At 45.8% G+C, this 24300-nt stretch overlaps 1 protein-coding gene across 1 annotated transcript; it reads right to left on the bottom strand.

Annotated features, from left to right (window-relative positions):
• Positions 1–12659: 12659 nt before the first annotated feature.
• Positions 12660–23511, bottom strand: LOC136050859 (unconventional myosin-XVB-like). Its single transcript, XM_065740012.1, has 15 exons — positions 23469–23511; positions 23112–23174; positions 22701–22820; positions 21755–21840; positions 21465–21512; positions 19895–19942; positions 19627–19718; positions 18845–18976; positions 18347–18471; positions 17693–17892; positions 15581–15670; positions 14763–14928; positions 14126–14434; positions 13756–13838; positions 12660–13002 (listed from the first exon to the last, which is right to left on the bottom strand). Exons 1-14 carry the CDS (start codon positions 23487–23489, stop codon positions 13779–13781), a joined length of 1560 nt encoding a protein of 519 aa, XP_065596084.1. The 5' UTR covers positions 23490–23511; the 3' UTR covers positions 12660–13002; positions 13756–13778.
• Positions 23512–24300: the final 789 nt, after the last annotated feature.

The following is a 24300-nucleotide window of genomic DNA, read 5'->3' as shown; positions in this document are numbered from 1 at the left end:
CAGCAAGCACAAGGCTGAATGTATGGTGTTCAGCAGCACTGACCATAAGCTCTAGGAAGTGTGCCCTGAACACAAGGTCTTAGGTTGTCCCAGAGTTTGATTTGGGACTGAAAGCCCCAACATGAAGGTCTCTTCATAGCTAAGTATGGGGACACCTACCTACACATCACTACTGTGCTAGAGACCAGCCAGCATGTCACTCTCTCCTGCAGAGTCAGAGAACTCCCTAACAAACACTCCTATAACCCATTTGTTTACCAAACCATCACTACTAACCAGGCTGGTCTTTGTGGTCTTGCCTACATCTCCATTCATACTACTTCTTGAACAAGTGATGTCTGAGGAAGTTGATGCTGCCAGCAGAATGCACTATGAGAACTCTTTGGATGTTCAGATAGGACCTGGTGACCTGACCCAATACAGCACCTTGTACTCTATTCTCCCACAACTTTCTTACCTGAAACCTTGTAGAACCTCTCATGACTTTTTTTAACATGAGTTCTGCTGCCAGCATGCTCCAGACCAGGCATCCCTTGCTTTGAAAGATAACAGAAGGCCCCAGGATCCCCCGGGAATTTGTCACTGAATCTCTGTGTGGACAAAGATGACAGCAGCTCACGCAAGGTGTGGGTTGATGCTCAGACCGTGCTGCAGTACACCATGGTAAGTGTACCAATGCCACTGCCCTGGGCAGGAGCATCAAGGGGCATAAAGAGAAACTGCATAGCCCTGCATGACATCAGCATCCATCCATCCTGATCTGCCAGGCAAACCGAAAAGCTTCGAAATGGGACTACAGATCTGTGCAGGTGTTATAGCAATGTGCTCAATGGGAAGAGAGGTGTATGGATGAGAGGAACACAGCTGTTCAGGGGAGCAGAGCTAAGGCAAATGCTCTGCACAGTTCTCATAGGATCAACAGAAAGCCCATAGCCACTAAGGCAGCAAACTGGTCATCCACATCACCTTACATGGGCTGCAGCACTACCAAGGCCTGGATGGTGCTGCATAGAGAAAGACAGCAGGAACAGAAGTCCCCCATAAATACAGCTTCTGTGAACAAGCAAACCAACCCACAAATGCTCGAGAGCGACAAGTCTTTAGCACCTGTTTGCTCCAGAGGGCTCTGCCGGTGGCCCAAGAAGCAGTCATAGACAGCCTAAGAAGCCAGAAAACTCAGCTGCCATGAGCCACCAGGCAGTAGCAGAGCTGACAAGTACGGCCTGGCCTCAAGGACAGGGTGTCCTTGCTCAGTGTCTGCAAGGACGCAAACTGTCCCCTCAGCCTTCCCAGGGCTGGACAAAGGATTTTCTATTCTCTCCTGTGTTTCTGGCACCGTGTACAGCAGGTCCCCATTAAACAAGTTGGATTTTATCTTGAAAGTTTTGCTTAATCATCTGGACAGCCCAAAGCAGCGGAGCTGAGCGGAGGCCTGATGGCGGCTGCAGCTCTCACAGGGAGCGGAGGGCAGCGCTGAGCTCTGCTCTGTGTGACAGACACAGGGCCCGAGGGCACGGCATGGAGCTGTGCCAGGGGAGGGCAGGGGGTTAGGGAAAGACTCTGTCCCAGAGGGCAGTGGGCATGGGACACGCTGCCCAGGGCAGTGGGCACAGCCCTGAGCTGCCAGAGCTCACAGAGCATTTGGACACAACTCTCAGTCTTATAATTTAATTTTTGGGTGGTTCTGTGTGGTGCCAGGAGTTGGACTTGGTTATCCTCCTGGGTCCCTTCCAACTCAGGATGTTCTATGATTCTATGAACTGATAACTTCTTTCCTGGTGGTAACTCAGAGCTTTATGTTACACAGAGACTCTTCTCTATTAGGTGTAATTACATCAGGAATGCAGAGAACGTGGGTTTGCCTACATTAGGTGCTGATAATTCCCTCCTCCCAGTCAGTCTTCCAGTATGTCATTTGTCTGGCACGTCAGATCCCATTTTCTTTGCAACAACAAATAAACTGCTATTAAGGTGGGCAATCACAGATCTTCATTTATCCAGCTCTTCCCTATGGAGAATTCCTCGGAGCAATATCCAGCCACTCCACCTGATGGACATATGCATTCAGCACTCAGAGAAATTGGGACCCTTTGTATTTGATCCAACCTAACACTGTCTGTTGCAAGGAGGTAGAAACCTTCCAGCTCCTACCAGGTTGGCAGGCATGGGACTAGGCAAAGCCAAAACTTTGGGAAGCACACTGCAATCCAAAACAGACTCCAAGTGCCGAAGGAAAGCCATCTGCAAACAGCACATGCTCCTCCCCTAGTCACATCCAATGAAATCAACAGTCTTTGTGGGCAGCGATCTCTACAAAACAGAATATATTTTACAGGTATGGAGCCAAGGAAGATCTGCTCAACTGCTCTGAATCCAGTAGAGGCAGAGGAGAGACTCATCCAAGTGCTAATTGCTCTTGCACACAGTGAAGTAAACCTGTGTGAACAGAGTGAAAAGATAAAATTCAGCGAAGTCATTCATCACTGAAACTTGGAAAGAACAAAGAGAAACATCAGTATTTCCTATATATATAAAATACATACGGGAAGAGGAAGTAAAAAAGATCTACAAAACATATCACACCGAGTTTGGCCAATGTGGGCAGAATGCACTAGGTGTTAAATACAAAACCTGCAAAACTGCAAGGTCATGGATTAAGGTTGCTGTTTTTCAAGAAGCACTGCAGCTTAAACTGGGCCATTGGTTATTAAGTTGGAGACCAGCTCCTTCCTCAAACTGTAACTATGGAGCATAAAAATCTGTCAGATGAAACACAGAAGTTAGCAAACTCCAGTGAAAGAATGAAAGAAAAGTCAAAGCCAGGACTGCTCAGTCCTGCATGAGCTGCCTGTCAGTGAACCTGAACCTCCTTGGTGGCACTGCATCCTTGCTCCATGGCCAAGCCATTGCTGGGGGTCCTGCTCAGCACTGCACAGATCTGACAAGCCACCATCTTGCTCCCAGTGCAGCAGAACCACAAATGAATAACAGGATTAAAGAAGCAGTGACAAGCCCTTGGAACTTGTCAGACAAATGTGTTTTTAGCGGAATCCTGAATGAGCCGATGAAGGGAGCATTAGTGCCGTCATGTGAAGCACATGATTTTGGAATTCACTAAGCCTTTGATGCAGTGTTAGTACTGCCGTCCCCGTCTCAGCCATTAAACATCTGACTGAGAACCAGCCAAATTCCCTCCATCCTGAGATCATAGAAATGGATGGAGTTTGCCACATGTTGCAGGAGACATATGCTAGACAGGCTGATTGCACCAGCCTTGATGCTTCTGTAGAAACTTCCTTTCTTCCTCCTCCAAGACAGGTTAGAAAGGAAAGGAAAATTTAGTTATGAAAAGGTGAAACTTGAGTTGGAAGTTCTGTACTTTGTTATTCGACCAGAACAGAAGCACTTCAATTTGGATAAAACCAGGAGAAAACTGCAATTGAAGGCCATAGGAAAATGTCACCAAATTTTGGTGGCCATGGCAAAGGGCACAGAGTCAGATTTTACAGCACTATCTCAAATACAAAGTCCCCTCTGAAACTCCAGCTCTCCCTTGTTTGAGGATGGTTTGTAGATTAACTGTACACTGCAGATGAAACACTAGTGCAGATGCAGAGGTGACCCCATCCACAGACAAGGCTAAGTAAACATTCTTATGTTTTGCCTTGTAGGCCTGAAAAAACCCAGCTGCTTATTTACAAGAGCCCAAACTAAGAAACCACTGAGCAAGCCTGCAAGCTGAAGCAGTTCCATCTTAAATCCCCATCCATGGGTGCACCAAGATACCTGTGCTCTATGCAGGGGAAGCATGCTGCCCTAATCCTGGCTGATGTGAGCAATGGGGCAGAGCCAGTTTGGAGCCAGAGCAGCACCCACACTGACACCTGCCCTGCACACCTTTGGCATTATGGAGCATATCTCCCTCATTCTCATCCTACTCGTCCTTCTCCTTCTTCTCCTTGCAGCAAGTTGTGCTTCTGGGTGAGGCTGTCACACCCTCAGCTCAGACAGCCTTTGCTGTACAGCTGTTGTCATTCCAGCTTGAACACTATTTGGCTGAGACAGTGACTTCGGCAAGTACTCAGCAGCTGTGATGATGTCTACCACAGCAACCACGGCAGGTACTGTTGCTGGCAGACATCTCTGAGGCATAGAAGCATCGGGCTAAACCCTTGGAAATGCTTAACCAGGCCTTATTGTTCTGTGAAGTCCTCATTCTTTATTATTTGACAAAATACTAATTTGCCAAAAGTTGATTTTTTTTTTTTTTTGCTCAACAGTAGGACAAGTACAGCTTTGGGATCAAAATCCTTGTTTCATAAGGTTCCCCAGGCTGTTAAGCACTAGAATCTGTGATACTCAGTGCTTAATCTGCACAAGGCAAACTCGATGCACAGACTAAAACACAAACTGAGAGTCCACCAGCCCAGCCTGCCCTGTCCCATATCAGCCTGAGAAACACATCTCCTCCAGCAACTGGATAGGCTGCAAAGTGCATATTCACAGATCTGTAGCCAGCAGCATCACAAAATGCAATGATAGCAGGGGTAGTAAATGCCCAGAGCCTTACTCAGGTGGGAAAGTAGGGGAAAGAAGGGGCTGAGGACTGTCTGGATGGGACTCTGAGCAGCCTGATCTAGCTGTAGATGTCTCTGCTCATTACAGAGGGCTAGATGACTTTTAGGGGCCCTTTCCAACTCAAATGTTTCTATGGTTCTGTGGTAATTTTTGTTGCTCAGTGCAGGGCTATGGCAGAAAGATTTAATCCTGCACCTTTTTGAATGCTTCATGTCCCACCCTCTTCTGAAGCAGCTCTAAAAGAACTCGAGGTGAAACTGCTTAAATATTGTATGGTATGTAACCTGCCATGTGAAGCTGCCTTCAGGAGACAGATGTCAGGACTGGATTTCCTTCTGTGTTTCCAGTGAGCTCTAGGTTAGTTCTAAAGAATCAAATCAGCATGCAATAGGATAGATTTGACATATTCTGAGAAATGATGTGCCCTTTGTTGTACCTTAAAACCTCCTGCAATTCTGTGAAGAAAACTAACCACAACAAAAATGGAAAGCCATAACAGAGTCCATTAGAATGATAAGCTATTGAAGATTCAAGATGAAAAACAAAAACAAAATAAGGCTCACTCAAAACTGACAGAAGATAAATTCATTCTGGAAGCTTACCAGAGAGTCAGCAGACAACAGGGTAATGAAAGAGTCATTCAGAGAAGATAGTGGCACAGCAGAAAGATGCAGTGAGTTACCCACAATACCAAGGAGTTCAGGGAAGATCCCATTGTGAAACCTCTTTTTGCAGCACAAATGTGATAACTTGCTTCTAGCGAAAGTGTAGTCAGGTATGTTTCAAAACAAATTAATAACACAAGCATTAAGTGACATAAATGGCATTTATCCAAGACCTCGGAGGAACCCAAACACAGATCTTTCAGCAGCTTTGGGGCATGCAACCTATTGCTTAACTCAACCTGAAACCAGAGGAATGACAGGAGGCAAATGAGATGCCTGGGTTGGGCTTTTACTCTTTGCTTTAAGGGCTTTGGGTAAGACTGTGGAACTGTAACTTTTAAAGGAGAGTTTCACACTGGGAATTAGGAACAGCACTCCTGAGCATGCAGAAAAGTGGAATTAAGGGGGAAGAAACAAGCTTGTTCTGGGTACAAAGTCATGTCAGTCCTTGAGGGAGCTAGGAAACCGGTTCCATAGATGTGGCTGGGCAGATGGGTATACTATACCTGGATGCCCAAAACATTTTCAGCAAAGTTTCCACGAAATGACTTTAATCTCTTTTCTCTTCAGCATGTTCATTCTCACAGTTGGAAAGTGGCAGTGCAGAGAACAGGCACGTTACCTGTTTTGCCTCACCAGGATCCGTACTTGGGCTTGTGCTTCCTTCTCTTTTCATAAACAATCTGGGAAAGGGTGTGTGCAGTGACGGGACAAGGCTTGCTGGTCAAAGTGAGGTACTAATCTGGACAGTCAAATGGCATAGTCAGTGCTGGCAGACATAAAGTAATTTACACTAAGAAGTTCTAAGTACATGAGGAGAGAGTTCAGACAAGTTACCTCACTCAGGGAGGTGGCCTGTGGACTGGCTCTGTGTTTCCTGACTTCTTTCTCCGAGAAGAAACAGAAGAATCCAGATTGGCCCCCAGCCACCCCTCACACACTTTGTCCACTGTGGCAGAGCTTCTTCAGCACACTGTAACAGCCTTATGACTATATGTTTTGGCACCCAGCCTGCACCCGGTGCTGGAGGTGAGGACGGTCAGAGCAGGGGGGACAACCCCTCCCCCCGTCCTGGTGCTGGGGCCTGAGGCACCCAGGGTACACTCAGCTCTCTTAGCTGCCAGGGCATACTGCTGGCTCACGTTCAACTGCCTAGCACACAGAAGTCTCAGAGCCCTTTCCGTGGGGCTGCTCCCAGCTGATTTCCTTGGTCAGCTTGGTGAGTAACTTTGTCATAAAAGGAAATCAATTTAATTAAAAAGGACTTTCCCCCTGTGAACCCATGTTGGCTGTGCCCAATGTCTGTACTGTTTCAAGTGCTGTTCTGTAACTCCCAGAATAATCTTTTCCATGGGCACTGAAGTGAGACTGACAGGCTTGTCAGTATCACAGTCTTCTTTCTTGCCCATCTTGACAACTGGGACAATGTTTCCAGCTTCCGTCAACTAGATTCCCTCGGTGGAGAGTTGAAAAATAACTGAGAGGGTTCAAGTGGTAACATCAGCCAGATCTTTTGAGTTGCCAGCAGTGAATTCCATAGGGCCCCATGGATTTAGATGCATCAACCAGGAGTAGCAAGTTGAGAGAGTCATGCAAGTTGCAGGATGGTTGGGAGCTGATTGTAATTGCAGTCCTGGTCCTTCACCTCGGGGCTACAAGTGTCCCAGAGCCTGTCACTGTCATTGAAGACAGAGGCAAAGAAGGCATTAAAGGTCTCACCTTTTTCTTCATCCTGTTTGTGAGGTGGGTATCCTCGTCAAGTAACAGACCAACATTATCTCTGTTCCTGTTTGGTGCTAGCATATTTAACAAAGACCTTCCTGTTGTCCACATTTTGGTGTACTTCATTTCTAACTGAGCTTTGGTTGCACATATTTTCTCCCTACAATGGTGAACAACATCCCTTGTAGTCCTCCTGTGTTGCCTAACCTTGCTTCTAGCTGCCACTTTCCACCTGAGCTCTAGAAGATCCTTGATCAGTCAAGATGACTTTCTGTCCTGCCTGCATGCTTCTGACACGTTGTAATTGATTGTTCTTATGCTCTTAAGGAGCAGCACTTAAAAAGTGGCCAGCACTGATGGACCCCAATGCCTTCAAAAGCAGTTTTCCAGGAGACCTCACCAACTAGTTCCCCAAGCAGCCATGAAGTCTGCTCTCCCCATATTCATGGCTGAGGATTTGCTGGTAGTTTTCCTCCTATCTCCAAAAATTTCTACACAACTACTTCATGGTCACTGGCCAGAACAGCCTCCAGCTGCCACTTCTCCCACAAGACCATCCCTGCTCACAAGCAATAGATCTAGGAAAGCAACTTTTCTTGTCTGCTTCCCTAGTACCAGTACCAAGAAGTTGTCATCAGTGTGTTTTAGGAATCTCCTGGGCCTGTTTGTATCAAATGTGTAGTGTTCCCAGTTAATGCCTTGCAAGCTGAAGTTTCTCATAAGTTACTCTCAAGTACACCACTCATAAGGTGGCTGATCTAGAGATATCTCTTAGTTCCTTGTAAATAGTTCATTAGTGTCATTGTCCTGGCTGGGTGGCATATCTTAGGCTCCCACAATGTCATCTGCTTTAATTACTTGTCCTGCTTATTTCTCATGCTGTGTGCACTGGTGTAGAATCATTTAAAATACGCTCCATTGTACTCAGCACCTCATGCAGCAGACGGAAGGATCTCTCAAGCACAGAGTCCATCATATTTTAGCATGCCAATACATACCATATCACTGGCAAGCTCAGTTTTATCCCTTCCCCCCTTTGAATCTAGTTCACAGCTCTACTGATCAGCTTTGCTACCTCCTGTGCAAAAAACCTTTCCTTCCTGTTCGAGAAAGGTGCATCCGGCAGATGCCAGCAAGCCTAGCATTGTAGGTACCATCCCACAGTCAAGAAACCCAAAATCCTGCCAGTGACACCAGTGTTGGAGCCATATCATGACATCACAGGTTAAAACCCAAACAGATTTAAGTACTTCACTGTGTGCTATAAATCTGAGGAATTAATCGCTTAGGGTTGCTATGGAGGCAAATAGCCTGGAATTGATCAAAAACAATCAGATAGTTTCATGAAAGAGCAACTCAGCAAGGACTACTAGAGGTATGGTACTTTGTTCAGAGTATAACTAACATGAATATTGCTGGAAACATACTAGAGGAAGCATTGCTTCATATCCTCATTTTTCCTTAGTCTGCTTGAAGCATACCACATTCGCCACCATTGTGGTCAGGATCCATGGCTGGTTTGATCTCTGGACACCAGACAGTGACTTCCAGGATGAACTATATGAGAAGAAAAGCCCTGGCCAAGTAGTCTAACCTAAATATTTCTGCAAAGCAATAGCATACCTTGCAAGCACTTGGTCTGCATGCTACTGTTAAACAAAAGATGGGAAAGACTGTATCTCAGAAGTGCTGTTACAACATTCCACAGTCACCTGATGTAATCCAGCATGATGCTAAGGACAGTGTGGAGAGTCTGGGCTGAGGGCCAAATGGGTCTTTAAAACATATCTGAAGAAGGAAACATATCAACATACAACATAAGGTTGTTTTCCAAGAAGAAAGTGAGCAACACAGAGTTGCCAGTCTTGTGAAAACAGATGAGCTGTATTGGTCCTTGGGTCAAGTATACCTTAATACCTTAAAGATCTAGGAGAGATGAAGAAAAAGTAGAGCTGGGAAAAGGGGAGAAAGAAGGATTGAGAACAGAAGAAGAAAGCCTTTGTTTTAGCCAGCTTGATGGCAAGTTGCTGGCTAGATATTGATATGGCCAAAGACATGCCAGAATCTTGGCCTGGCCAGGACAAGACTGAGCTTAGCATAGAAGTGATGAGCTGAAATGTTTGCAGCCAAGATAATTCAGTTGTACTGCACTGGGGTTCTCTGAGCCACCATGCAGAAAAACTGCTGTAGGAAACTGCCTCCAGCTGTGGGTCTGACAAGAACAGAGGAGTTGCTGGAAAACAGCACTGAGAAGGTTGTACAGATTGGAAAGAACAGGCTCCAACATGAAAGAAAACAAAACGTGCATAGATTACCACAAAGAAGGGTGAACAGAGACTTTGCTGCAATACATAAGTGAACACCTGTTTAATCAACCAGGTTTTTAACATGACTATAATATGGATCAATGAAAAAATAAAAATGCAGCAGGAACTTTGTCTTCTCTTTTAAACCAAGTAAAGCCTACAATTTACCAGATGGTGTTGTCATGCATTCTCCAGTTCTGCCATCATTTCTGCAATGCTGCATCCCAGCAAGGGGCCACATATTATCCAAGCTACTGTCTCAGATAACTCAGACCCTTTTTCCAGCTCAGATGATGCTCAACCTCATAGTAATCTAAGGTAGGTAAGGACCTTGTCGGGGATCAGGATCAGATCTTGATGCTGCAGAGAGTACCAACTCATGCCCAGGCAAACTTCTAAATTTATCTGAGGACACCAGCCTATCTCTATTCACCTTCTCTTCTATGTTAATGTGATGAGATAAAATTTCTCCCCCACCTCCAAGCCCTGAGGTTCCTCCAGCACTCCCAGTTCTTACTGCCAAGGATTGCAGACTTTTCTCACTGCTCTCCTCACCTTCCCCAGGCACAGTCTCTGCCCTGCTCCCCACACCTGGGCATCTCTTCTCAGCCTTCCACTCTGAGCTCAACTCCAGTTCCTGCATGAAATGCAGTGCTAGGAGGATCTGGGGGCTGTCCCTATTTGCACAGCCTGGCACAGCCTGGTGTTTGCCTTTTTACACGAGTACATCTCGTGCAGCTCATCATGTCAGCTGAACTATAACATGATATGACATGAATGGCCTTCCCACTCTGGCTTACACAAGTTGCTCTTTGCTTATCATAAGGTATAATTTCTCAAGTTCCACAAGACAAGCTGGTCCTGTAGGGAATGATCTAGGCCTGCTAGTGCAGCTGCTCCTTTTCAATGGCGACCATCTTGTTGAAGCATGTGAAAGAAGTCCTCAGGCTACATCACCCTCCTATAGAGCTGAAACCCCAGTGCCTGACTTTGGTGCTGAGCTGAAAGCATACAGATTAAAACCATGCTAGAAATGCCGAATTAATATTTTCTACTTCAGTGATCTACTGCATTTCCATCTCACAGCTTTTTCCCACTTTTGGCACACATTTCTCCCTCACTACCTTAGTTAGATCTTGGGTATCACTGAGTTCACTTTAACTCTCCTTCAAACCAGAGCCTTGTAGAAACCACCCCAGTGCCTCCAGCATTGCATAGCCTCCTGAGCATAGCAGCTTTTCACCCTTGTCCTCCCTTGGTTTCCTCCCACCATGACACAGAAAGAGCAGAACAGCAGATGTGGAAGAAACTCATTCTGCCAGTCCAGGCGTGCTGCTTGGGTCTGTGTCAGGTCTCTGGCTGCCCATGTTGTGATTCTACTTCCCACCCACCACACCAGGGGCAAAAGAAATCTGTGATCAATCTGCTCTGGTTTTGGGAAGCTTTCCATCCAGACATGCCACTGGATCTTAGCCCTGGTTTTACACTATGCTCTGTGGCACAGAAACTAGTAAAGTTACACAGCAGCTTGGTTCCTGAAATGCACTTCTCGTATGTCTCATTTCTGTGCATGAGCGAGTTCTTAGAAATGCCTGTGTCATGAGGCAGCTCTACGTGCTGCCCAGAAGGAAAGCACTGAAGCTGCCCAGTGGTGGAGGAAGCCAAGGAGAATACTGGTGTTAGGGATCAAGGCTGCCCAAAAAACACTCCTGGGCTTAGTCAGGAAGACTCTGCAAACAGCAGCCTTGGACTGCCTGGACTGGTTCTGTCCTGAACAACCTCAAAGCAGCTGCCAAAACCCGGCATGAGGAAGAGAAAAGGTGTGTTAATGCTGCAAGGCAGTGTTGGGAAGAGCCAGGACACCAGGCTCGAACAACCACTGCTTCCGTCATGTTCCCAGCAGCGCTCCCTTGTGACCACAGCACCTTAGAGCTAATAGCTGCGGAGAACACAGGGAAGAGAAAAAGCCCTGCGGTTAAAGACAGAGCCACTAGCACCCTGCAACACATGAACAAGCTTCTCTGGCTGCAGCTTGAGCCTGCGTAACAGGGATGAGGCAGCATTCGACTCAGGGAGCGTATGCACCAGGCTGTGCAGCTCAGTTCTCCTACTGTGCACTGGGATCTGCTGGGTGCTTTTGCCTGAGGGACATGAGGTGGTGAAGTGACATGGGGGGAGAGCACTATTACTGGTGATAGTTGTGCACCTGCATTACTGGTCAGCCAGCCTTTATCTTTTCCCACTTTGCTTGTTCAGAAATAATCTGCAGTGATAACACAGTCAAGCTTCCAAATCCCACTGCCCCTCCTTTAAACCACAGACCTGAGCAATGCATGACACATGGCAGAAAGTAAACATCCCTTATAGCTTTCCCTAGTTCAGCTCCATGAGCTGTACCTTTTGCCTAGGTCACTCCATCAACTCTAAGCAGCAACCTGATGTCTTATTAACACTGCTTCTTCTAATAAATAAAAAAATAAACAGCACTGCACAAATCCATTCCCTGGTGAGCAGGCAGCTTCATTGCTGTAGGGTAGATCAGTGCAGGACATCACTGCTCTGGAAATGTGAGGGCTATGGCAGGCAAGCTGAAGCAAAGGACTGGCTGAGGAGCTGCAGGTATGCCACTTGGCATGGACTCAAGTGGCAACGTTATGGCTGTCACCTATCTTCATGTCCCAGAGAAGGCAGTGCAGAACCTTCACCAAGACCCTGCAACTAGCACAAGAGAAGAAAACTCCCTGGTGCCAGCATTTAGAAGTAGCCCTGAGTCTCAGCTACCATCCACGTCCTTATGCAGGTATGGACAGGTTGGCTCTGAACAACTCAGAGGTGAAGCCCTGCTGCCAATTACTCTCCTGCTGAGAAGATCCTGTATCTACCATTCACAGGAGCTGTTAGCTGCTCTTCCTTTGCAGTTCATGGTGAAACCAACTGCAGGTAACAGGCACAAAGAAATCACAGAGCTTTTTATAAGAACATTAGAGAGTTTTAAAAGAGACTTTTTTAAAGGTAGAAAACATAACAAGTACCATTGTCCTTAATCTTCCCAAGCTCCTTCCCCTCAGTGTAAAGAAGCATATTCTGCTGCCCAGACTTGCAATGCTTCCCAGACTTGCAGATGAACAAGAAGGTCTCACCTATGATTCCTTCAGTTAAAGTCTGGTGGAGGGATGGGAAGCAGCAGGCCAGGATGACGCTGGGCAGGAAATTCCATTTGCAGAAAGATCTGATCTTGTGTCAATTCCTGTTCAAACACTGCTGCATTCAACAAAATGGACACAGCGCTTTCATTCCTTACCACTCAAGCCTGACTTCCCCTAACACCCAGGGCAGCAGATACAGAGAATCATAAGAGAATTCAGAGGACTTGAACAGAAACAGGTAGCTGCAAGTGAACACATTATTGCAATATCCAGTTTGTGACTATTAGCAGGTGAGGTATCTCCAGGCATGTTAAAATAATGACACACAGGCTGTCAGGCACTGTGAATCTTTGCAGAGTGTGACTGTTCCCGTTTTATCCCCTTTGCCAGAATGGTCCACGTACTGCAGACTCAGCCACTTAGACCATCCGAGTGCTGAAGAACATTCACTTCTGCAGGAGTCCAATCCCAGCTGGGTACACCAAAAAGTGTGCAATAAAACAGCCTGCTGTACATCTGGATTTATTCACCCATCTGTGCAAGGCCCAGAAACACTGAAAGAGCATATGGCCGAGCCACTCTGACCTGCAAAAAGTCCGGAAACACAACTCAGTGAAGGATATGGAGACATCCCAGTCCAACATGCTTGCAATCATCTGTGCAGATCTCCAGGTTTCACGTTTTCCACCTAACCTTAGTCCCTTCTTGGTACAGTAATACCCATATGAAGAAATGAAGCGAGTACTTCAGGGATAGGCCTTTTTCAGCCACCAAAAGGTGAGTCTCAATAATCAGCTTTGTCTACAGCTGTGGAGACCTCATTTAAAACCTTAAGGTCTTTGTGGACTGCTGCCTTTTCTCATGTTCTCAGCCTTCCCTTTGGTTCATTGCCTCTGCTACCCCCAGGGCTCTCCATCCAGCATCTGCTTCTGATACGTGCCTCTCTCCACAACATTAAGCCATTGCATCTGATTACGGCAGCATGCAGATATGCTTTCTGATAGTACCCCAACCAGCCCCAAGCCTTTTAACTGCAGCCTCTATCAGACTGTGGGCTCCCTCCAGCAGCTTTGTTACTGTACTGCAAGCACACCATGTACCAGAGGTGCTGGGAGCCCAAACTGAATCTGATTGTTCCCATTTTTCCTGGTCTCCCTCTGCCATTGGTCTCTTTGCAGCACTGGAACAGAAGCTAGCGGTTGCCCTGTCTTTCCTGCTCTGTTTTTAAATGGCTGGTGGACAAGATATGCTCTAAGTTTGTAGGACAGGAAAGAGCCCCTTAGATTTCCATTTCTTGGGGAAGTTGCAGGTGCTAACTGTCCTTCTGTGTCCTCTTACCTTGTCACTTGGGCTGTACATCCTCAACATGGAGGGCTTGACTGCAGCTCTGCACAGGAGCCATTCAAGGAAGCAAAAGCGGACTGCAGTAAGAAGAAAAGACTGTGTTAGGAGAACAGCAAGTGGGCTGGCTGCAACTCAGTCCTTCATATTGTAGGTTTCTCTTTGGGAATGTCAGTGAACCAGGCTCTCCCTCAGCCTAGCACTTTCAGTGAACACAGTCTTGATATCAAGACCACTAAATAAAACCTGTGACCCAGGAGCACTATTTGTGGAAACCAACCTCTCTTCTGCCAAAGGACAGGTCAGCTTCATGTGTGTGCTATGTGTGGGGCTATGACACTGGAAGGTTGAAGCCACCCTTGCTTACCTTCTGGATTTCATGCATTGCCATGCGTATGGAAGAGTGAAGGCGAGGAAAAGCCCGCTGGCTGTCTACCTCCCTGCCTGACTTTTGCATTTTTCTGCTCTTGTCCAGGCTCTGCTGCACTTGGCAATTCTTTGTCCTCCTGAACCACAGGGGTCTGAGAAACGAAGCTGCTTCTGCCTGCAGACTTGACTTGTCAGTGGGAGGTCCTGGAGGACAGGGCTGCTCCTCAGGAAGGCTCTCCTCTGTGCTTGTGAAGTGAGTCAGTGTGAGGCACTCCAAGTCTTCATAATCCAGACTCTCACTGCTTTTCTGAGGAAAAGAAGAGTTGATTCAGCAGTGGCTTGCAGATGTTCCATGCAGCCCAAGCAGCACAGCTTGGATGAAAACCCATCTGTGAACAGCTGTGATCAGCATGAGGCAGAGGGTTACCATCAATCCACCAGGTGCTGATTCAAATACCCCAGGACTCCTTAGCACCCCACTGCTTATATTTGCTGGTGTACACAGAAGAAGCCAAGCTGCTTGGCTAGAATTGGATACCTCCAGCAGGATCTCAGAGCAGACAGTGCTGCAAAGACTTGCTTAGCTCAGTACACAGTCCCTGCACCTTTTCCTGCTGGAGTTCCTCACCACTCACCTGCCCACAGGGAACAGTCAGTATCTCCATGAAAGGCTGGATGCCCACAGTCTGGTGATACCGAACCAGCTCAGTGAGTGATGTATGGGCCCGGTCTTCCCCCAGGATCACATAGCGTGCATTGGGCTGCATCTCTATCATGTAGTGTCTGCAGCGGCCTTCACCTCTGGGGAGAGGGACAGACAGACAGAAATAGTTATGGCATGGGGCCATAATCTCTCTCTAAGATCCAGTCATTACTTTCTACCCTTTTTGTAAGAGCCTAGGTGTGACCAGAAGCTAAGGTAACAAATATTGCAAAGATGCAGGAGTGTCACACACTGTGCTAACAGTTGCTGTAAGCGCAGAAACTTCCCCCAACTCAGTAATGGGCAGGAGAACCCAGGCAACTGGATCCAAACCCCAGCAGTCTGTACTGCTTCCCATGTTCATTGTCCACATTACAACTCCATGCTGCCCCCTTGACTGCATTATTATATTGACCATGACCTTGCAGCACAATCTGATTGCTTCTCTCTGGCCCTCCTCTCGTCTCCTGTGCTCCAATCAATTTTTCTTCTAACCTGGTTTGCCCTCTCACCCACATAAGACATCCCAAGCGGGACTGCACCCTGCATACTTTGGAGCAGCAGCAGTGCACCCACAGTTCCTGGCAAAAGACAAACTGCAAGCCTCCCATCTGCTACTTCAGACTGAGGCACCCACAAGAGGAGATGCTGAGCACCACACAAAGTGCATTCTCTATAGAATGCTAACTCCTCTATCTGTGAATAGGTCCATTTAGGACCTTAATATTCCCTCTCTGCAAGGTTAATTACCTGTATGTCAGGGTGTAGCCTGGTCGGCTCTGGCTGATCCGAACAAGGAAGCAACCCAAAGGCTTGTCAATCAGCAAGTTTTCAGCTTCCCTGGAAGCAGGAAAGGATTTTTCAGCATTTAGTGTGCAACTGCCTCTGTGCAGAGACTCACAGTCTGTCTTATTTACTAACACCGTAGGGCTCCTTGTCCACAAGGAGGCCAGCATCTGCCCAAGTGTTCCCAGATAGAGGTTTCCAGACTCGGGCTTGCTGGTGCAAGGATATACTAGCACACTCAGGAGGAGCAACATTCTCAGACAAAGCCTTTCCAATCAGTGCTGCTCCAAACCTGCTCAATCAGCCTGCTGAGTGCAATAGCAACAACTGCTTTTCAAGACAGAGCACATAACAAAACATTGCTGAGATAAGAAGGTTAGGTACATGGGCATTTCTGAGGTTTGATGGCTGATGGAAGAAGTCATGGGTTAGTGGTGCCCAGAACAAGGTAAACTCAGTGCCCTGGAAAAATACCAAGTGGGATTACAGCACTGGCTCTCTACTTCCTGCTGGAAAGAAGTCTTCTCCCTCTCTGCCCAAAGGATAAAGCACTACTGTGTGCTTGCTGTGTGCCTTGCTCTAGGTTAAAGGTGACTGTAAATCACTAATGCAATTTGAGACTGCTCAGATTGCTCTGTTACATGTTATACTACTACACAGAGACTTAAATCCAGCACCAGGAAGCATCAGTTAAAAAGAATGTTCTGGGGAAGGATTTGCAGGCAAAGAATCTGCTATGTCTTACATTGTGAAGCAACTGCTGCTAGCCTATAGCTGAACTCTGGCAATTTAGTCTCCCATGTACTAATTGCTTTCATGCATTCTTGAATCTGTGGACAAAAACAGTTATACAGGCGAAGGCCTCGTTAATTATCTATTTAAGAAAAATCACACACTGAAGAGTTGTCAGCTATTGTCAATGTCCTTTACTCAGCTAACATGCTATGCAATGTTTCTGAATAACATTCACACTGACAGGCCAACAAAATCCAGCAATTTGCAATCTAACAAAGCTGCAAGTCTCCCTTAGTCATAAGAGAAAAAAAGTTACAAACAGGAAAAAGATTATTTCCCTAAATAAGGGACACTGGCAGTTATTAAGAATGCAGCAGCAGAGATGAATTTGCACCCACATAAAACTAGCTAGAAACTCTGACATCTGTTTGTCTACCTGCACAGCCTTGCTCCTATCCCATCACTGCTGTAAGCAGCTTTTCTCTGATTGTCACACTGCTCAGAAATAAGTAGTGCTTGGCTCAGCCAAGATAGTAAAATGTGAGTTCTAATCAGTAGCAGAATTTCAGGCATTTAAATAAGTTTTCTCAATTAAAAAAAATATTAAAAAAAAAAACCCAAAAAACCTAGAGAATTTGCAGTCATCTCTTCTCCTCCTCCAAGGAGGTAGGACTTACGCGGATGTGTCCCTTGGCCTATAAGTAGGTAAGATTTCACCTACACTGCACTTTCCTTAGATGACCAAAAGTATCAACTAAATGCCTTTTATTTCCACACCTGGGGGCACTGGTGCCTCTTGACACCAGGTATTCACTAAACTCCCTCTCAACACCTTTAAAAATAATGAATACTAAATTCTGTATCCTTCTGTAATTTCACCTAAACTGAGAGGTACGAGAGCAGTTATTATGAATTAGACCAAAAGTCTGTCCTCATTCAATATCATATCTATGCAAATAGTCTAGCATACATCTAGCATAGATAGCAAACATCTACGTATTTCCTCAAGCACTTGCCCAGACTCCCTTTCCTGCACATGATCAGTGTTTAGGAACTCGTAATTTATCTTCTATGAGTTCCCACAGATTTTCCTTGGAGTCATGTGACGTTTCATCAGTTGCATCCTTTCACAAGGAGCTTCACACTTGCTTTTGGTGGTCTGAAGCTTACAGTCTAAAAGTGAAAGGTTTTGCAAGTTGTCCTCATTCCTTAAGGAAGCAAATCTGGGGAAATCCAACCTACATACTCTTCCTAAGGAAAGAGCAGCTTCTACCTGCTTGCCACAGCCCAATCTGTGTGTCTGGCATATGTCAGCCCATGCTGAGTGTACAGCATACTCACCTCCGGCTGATCATCCCGTGCAGCCAGCTTGGAAAGGCCCCATCATCCTGCATGACTTTCTGGGCTTGTGTCTCTCTGAACCAACGGAGAGTTGCTCCTCTCTTGAGTTGTTTCATTTTTGCCTTTTCTCCGTTTTGTTCCTCTGCTCCCAGAACAGGGCGAGGCCCAGAACGGTGCAGGAAGTTATCAAAAGGAGTGAACTGAAAATGAGGAGAGGGGGAAAGCAGTAATGAAAGCAAGATCAGAGGCAGGGGCTCTGTGAAGGGATCAGTGTGGTAGACCCCATCCTTAAATCAAGATCAAAAATCTCCAGAGAAGGAAACTCCACAGCCTTTCTAGGCAGCGTGTTTCAGTGCTTTGTCACTCTCACAGTAAAAAGGGTTCTTCTCATGCCTGTATGGAACTTTCTGTGTTCCAGTTTGTACCCATTACCCTTTGCTTTGTCAACGGGCACCAATGAAAAGAGCCTGGCACCAACCATTTGACTCACGCCTTTACTCCCATCCTTTTTAACCAGTGACACTAGAAAAGGACTCTAACTTCTGATAACTAGCAAGACAACATTCTCCTAGTAGAAGAGGTGTGTGCAGAAGGTAGAAGGAACAGAGAACCAGCACACCTCGATCAGAGACCCCCAAGCAGAGAAAATAATACCTCTGTTAGCTTGCTGCGAGGCCGTGGCACGGGTGGCTGCGGTAGCATATCAGGTGCAGTCTGAGGACGGGGACAAGGGAGAGGGCGTCTCTTCCGTGGCACAGGGACTGGGAGGGAGATTCTTTCTGCAAAATGGGAAAGAAGTAGGTGAAGCTTAGTCCTTTCCCACCAAGGAAGGGGCAAAAAGAGGCAAAGAGCCTCATAATCAACTCCCACTGTGCGTGCCACTAGGAAGCCCACATCCAAGCATAGTCATGATCGAAGTTCTCCTGTAGACAGTGGAAGGACACAGCTTGGCCTTCTTCCCAGCACAGCTAACAAACTTCACCATGCAATTTCAGCTCCCAGGAAAGCCTCATTTTCAAAAGGCAAAAACATCAGCACCTTTCTGCCCACTGCATCAGTCCCAGCAGAGCCAAAGACAGGCCATCATCACCTGGAGCTCACACCACCTCAAAGTGACCATTCAGGTTGCAGTGGTAGGGGGAAGAGACTCACTCTGGGCCTCTGCTTCCACTGCCAGTTGTCGACATCTTTCTCTCTCTGCCTCCTCCTGTTGCTGCTGTGCCTGAGCTCTCAGTTCAGCCACTAGATTCAGATAGCTCTTCCTGCATCGGAATCCCCTGAAAACTGTTCAAAGAAAAGCTGTAGTTAGGGAAAAAACAGTGATAATCATGTTTCTCCCTGTTGGAAGCACACTTGGAAATATTCCTTCATCCAGCACGAAGCCCTCAACACTTGAAGCACAATAACAAAGAGCAGTGTAGCCTCTCTGCTGGAAGTAAGCATTCAAAACCACGTAAGAACTGTCTTCTAATCTCTTAAGCAGCTAGATCACGGACAAAGAAAAAACAGTACAGAAAACAAAACCAAATCACAAATCTGTGCTGTCATCTCTAATGCGAAAGCATGAGATGCCTAAAAACAGTCACACAGAAGGGCCACTGTTAACCATCTATTTACTTGGTAACTGTCAAGCACTGCTCAATAAAAGCAAAGCTCTTCTGCTCAGAAGACAGGATTTCCTTGGTATCATTCATGAAATTCACCAGAAGAGTTAGAGACAAACTGCATTATATTGCCTACTTCACTAGGTACTAAAGCACACAAATTGAAAGAAGCACCATTCTCATTCCCCTATGGACATTACCCACCTGTCTTCCTGAGAGACAAGGACAGCAAATAGCATGTGAAAGTCAGACTGAATTGGTAACTGGACAAAAATTTCTTTTCCCTGATAAGAGATCAGAGTTGACGGAGTCTCCTGCTCCAGTGCCCACCTTTCTGTATGACAACTGCTGCTCTTTCCAGTTGCTCCACATATTTTGCCAGCTGATCCTGGTGCCAGTATTTAAAGAAAAGTCGTGACTTTCTGTGAGGTTGGAAAGAGAAAAGCACAGAAAAATACTGTTTGTTTAAACCTGCATCCAATCATGCTTTGGACAGACTACAGCAATAAACTTCTCCCTGAAGGCAACCAGGTAACAGTTTACAGGTGTAAAGTCTCTGCAGTTCAGGACTGCACTCTCAGCCAGAATTCACACCTACCCACAGATCCAGCCTGTCAGGTCTGTACTTTGTAGTATCTGCAAGCAGCTGAAAGAGAGGGAAATAAAGTGAAATAAATCATTTTCCACACAGAGTGAATGTTACATGACCTGTGTTTTTAGGTGTGTAAAGGGGGGAAAAAAAATGTGCCTCAATGCTTCTGCACTGCATTCTCCATTCCTTGCCTCTGGATCACACTCAGTAATTGGCTGTCAATCTGCAGAGCTTCTTGGGGTATGCTAGAAGATTCAATATAGGAACATCAAAGGGAGTCCAGAAATAGACCTTGCTCTGCTCCCTTAGAGGCAATTCTGCAGAACCTATCTTATTCTCAGAACTGTTCTTCCTCATTCCACTTCCATGTAATTCTGCAGTACAGAAATTACAGACTCAGCAAGGCAAGACTTCCTAGAGAAAGTCTATTTTTTCATTTCAGTTTCATTTTGCAAGCTTTGGTGATAAAACTTGGGTCACTTTGAAAGATTCCACATAATAAGCCAGCTCTGTCAAGCAGCCTCCTCCCTCTGCCTGCAAACCTAGACTGTGAAACCATAGAGGCACATTTTGCAAGTGTCCTGCACAGCAAAACAGAGATACTTATCCCGCAATTTCCACCAACTTCTGCTACACTACATTCATGATAACAAGGAATTACATTCAAAGCAATTTCTTCTCAGTTGCATCCTATGACTTTTGTATCTAAAAACACACTGTGTTGCCTGCCTCTCTACCCTCATCTCCATCTTGTTCATCAGATTCCTTCTGAATCTCACTTGGATTTGCAGTTCTTAACAATTCAGTATTACCAATAACTTAAAGGCATCTGTGTGAGGGCTGGAGGAGTGGCTGCCAGGAAAGAACTTTCCCAGGAGAACATTCATATCCTTTTCTTAAAAGACAAACTGAAATCAATTGGCTGCCTTACATGCTTCATTGTCAACACCACAGTTAACTGTGGCAGGAAGAAGGGAGTAGAACAGTGAAGGACTGAAGGTGTGGAGTGCTGCCCTTTGTGCACGAACTAAAAACCTTACAGGATGAGACTATGCAGCTGAGGGACACTTGCATTCAGAAGGAGCAGAAAGATTCTGGAAGTGCTGTGGGTACGCTGTGCTAATACACATGTAAAAATTCCTGGGCCAGATGTAATGTTTTTAGCCTGGAAGTTATACACAGCTGTCTGCTTAGTCAGCATCGCCTTTATATTCTTCTTGTGAGACAATCAGAAAAAAATCCAGATAAGGCAACTGGCACCTGTGCTGAGTCTTGTCACATGGAGTTCAAGGGATAACGCTGGCCAACACTGTGACTCCCTGCTTTGAGTCCATTAACCAGTTCTTGTTCTACAGCACTCGAACATTGAATTGCTACAGAGTAATTGAAGAAATACTTCATTCATCATTGTTCCAAACTTTTAAACATTAACTGTTTTTGTCTAGGAATTTGTGTTCCCTGTCACCACAGAAATGCACCCCCACTTTGTTGCTTCTGATCAGTTTGCTATTATCTCCTGAGAACAAGAGCCTTTATAGAGCACACTGGATAACACATAACAAAGAAAGGTTCCTACCTTTCTTTTGTCAAGGAAACATCTGGTTTAACTAGAAGAATTCCATATCTGTGAAAATCAAATGAATTCAGCAAGATAACAAACACATCCTTGGTGTGCTGAGCTGATCTACATCACCCCCACAGCAGACAACAACAAATCAGTCTTTCCCACTAGGGTTCCCACAGCAAACAACCCCATGCTCTCAGGTATGCAAACTTTACAGCAGTTTCACTCCCTGCCCATCTCTGTTTACCGGTGTTGCTTCTCTAACAATATCTAACTAGGAACATTCAGAGGTTTTTAAGTACCTTTCAGCAAATTCCTCAAACGATGGCCTCCAAGAGAAACCATCTCTTCGGATCCGGATAGTTTCCAGTAGTCCATTATACCGAAGCTGGAGCATCACCATAAAGACAGGATTAGAGAAACAAACTACGCAGGCCAGAACAGTCACAAGGACATGAGTTTTTACCTTTGCTGCTCAAACCTCTCTAGGTTAAAAATAAATAAACAAATAAAAACTTATTTCTGAAAAACTTTATTTGAACTCTGGTGACTAGCCACCCTTGGTTGAAAGCTGGAAGCCATAAAATCGAAATAACTTCACCTGCCGGCCACGGGCACTACTTTGCTCCTGTCCTTCAGAGGATAGCCTTCTACTTCTGATCCTGTACCAACCAGTATTCTGATTCTGATGGACACTTCCCTCTTTATCCTATCCTTCCTTATATACCTATATATCAAACAGGCCACAGAGCTTTCTGAACTCTCCTCATCATTCTTGATATTCTTTAAGGGCCTGGATATCAGACCTGACACAGGATCGAAATAGTTGTATCCGAACACATCAGCTCCTGTCAAAGCAGTCCCACTGTGGCTCCTGTTCAGAGCTGCCCTGGAGAGGTACTATCTGTACCAGTCCCTAGGCAGGAGATGTGAAGATGAATGCTAATACCTGGCAAGCAGCTCACGTTACATTCACAAATATGAAATGCGGGAGAACTAAGACTGTAAAACCTGGACATAACAATCAGTGTCAGAAAAAAATCTCAAGTGCCCAGGACCTTTACATGCATAAGTGTGCCCACTCTTACTCCTGCAAGGGAAGAGTCAGACCAACAAGCTCCCAATGAGCTCCATTACTTTTCAGTAGGGTCTGTCTTCCCCAACTTAAACCCATTCCTTCCATGCCTTAGATCCACTTCGTACTGAGGCCTGGCAGAAGTACCTGCAAAGAAAACTGCTTTCCCTTACCTGCTGCAGCAACACCTGGCTGTCCACAACACCTGGCAGCTTCTGGCTGTTGGGCTTTATACAGCGCACAAAATGTGGGTTGGCAGAATACATTCTCTCCATGAGCACCATCAGGGAACGCTGGTTAGAGCAGAGAGAGATCAGTAGTCCATCAAACCAAAGCACTGACAGACTTGCGAGTGCACAGCTGAGAACTGCCTTCCTTCCCATGCTAACTCAGACTCCTGTAACAGCAACAGTTCAGGCTCCAACAACAGCCAGGTCACCATTACAAGCTATGCTTGGCACCCAGGAAAAAAAACAAACAAACAACCCTTCAACAAGCTGGATACTCTATCTATGCTTAGCAAGCTCTCAAGTACATATTGCAGCATACATCTCAAGAAGCAACACAGGGCATCAATTCTTTACCCGGAACTGAGCTCCAGCAGACTGCTTTCGTGTGCTGTTGAACTTGTCTCCTCCTGGTATGACCTGAAATCAAACCCAAACAAAAGGATCACCTCTAGATTGATTACTCTTCAGAGATCTCTGCCAGAAAGCAGATGAAGAGAGAACATTTCAGGGGTGGGTAGGTAAAAGAAAAATGCAACAGAAGCAACAAGAACTCCATACAAAACAGGGAAATTCTTGCAATCAGATTGCTGCCTGCTCCCATTATCAGCCAATTGCTGCCTGCTCCTGTTTTTAACCATTTTTTTCAAATGGTAAACATCAGGTACCTATGTCATAATTTATCAACTGCCACATGGGCCCCAGGTGCAGTACCTTGGTTTTCACATGAGGCATCAGTGTTCCTGATCTGGAGATAGCGGCTAGAAGAACAGAGACAAGATTTAGTTTTGCATCTTTGCTCACAGTCTGCCATTCTAAAACATTCAAACCCCACTTCAAGCACAAACTTCCCCACACTTAATAAATCACAGACACTACTTTATGTTTCTGCATTTGGAAATACAAGGAAAGAGCTAAAGACTGAGAAAAGAAAATGGAAATATATTAAGCATTCAATCCAGGTAATATTATCTTCTGTCATGGAAAAGACAAGGCAACCAGGTCATTAAGCAATCTTAAGTGAACTTCAAGCAAAGATCATTTAGAGTAGGCACTTAATGATGCAGACGAAAGTACAGGTAGAAAATGGAAAGCTCACCAATGTACAATCAACGTGGGGGATTACACAAAGCAAAGTAACTGAAAAGTAATTCAGAGGTAAGAGAAAAATTCAGGGAAGTTTACATTTTCTAGAGGATAATATGTCAGTCTGGCACACTCGTCATGCTATGGTGTTAATCATAGAATGACTGAAATTGGAAGGGACCGCTGCAGGTCATCTTGTCTGCTCTTTCACTGCGCAGTGCCACCTAGAGCCGGCAGATCAGAACTACACAACCGGAGAACAGGAATGCACCGAGCACAATGTCTCTGACGCTTACCAGCTTTCAGAGAAAGCTGAGACTAGACTGTGTATCTTCAGTAGCAGTCTGGAGGTGGCAACAGAGAAATATACTCATGAAAGGTAGTCATCTCCAGCACGTGACAGATGTGGAGCTGTTGGAGTAGTCCAGAGGAGGGACACAAAGATGCTCACAGGAATGGA

The sequence above is a fragment of the Cyrtonyx montezumae genome, unplaced genomic scaffold (assembly GCF_038088225.1).
Source record: "Cyrtonyx montezumae isolate F1298 unplaced genomic scaffold, pur_monq_1.0 scaffold_25, whole genome shotgun sequence".
Classification (NCBI taxonomy): Eukaryota; Metazoa; Chordata; class Aves; order Galliformes; family Odontophoridae; genus Cyrtonyx; species Cyrtonyx montezumae.
Note: the sequence above shows the minus strand (reverse complement) of the source record. Positions and strands in the feature narration are given on the sequence as shown.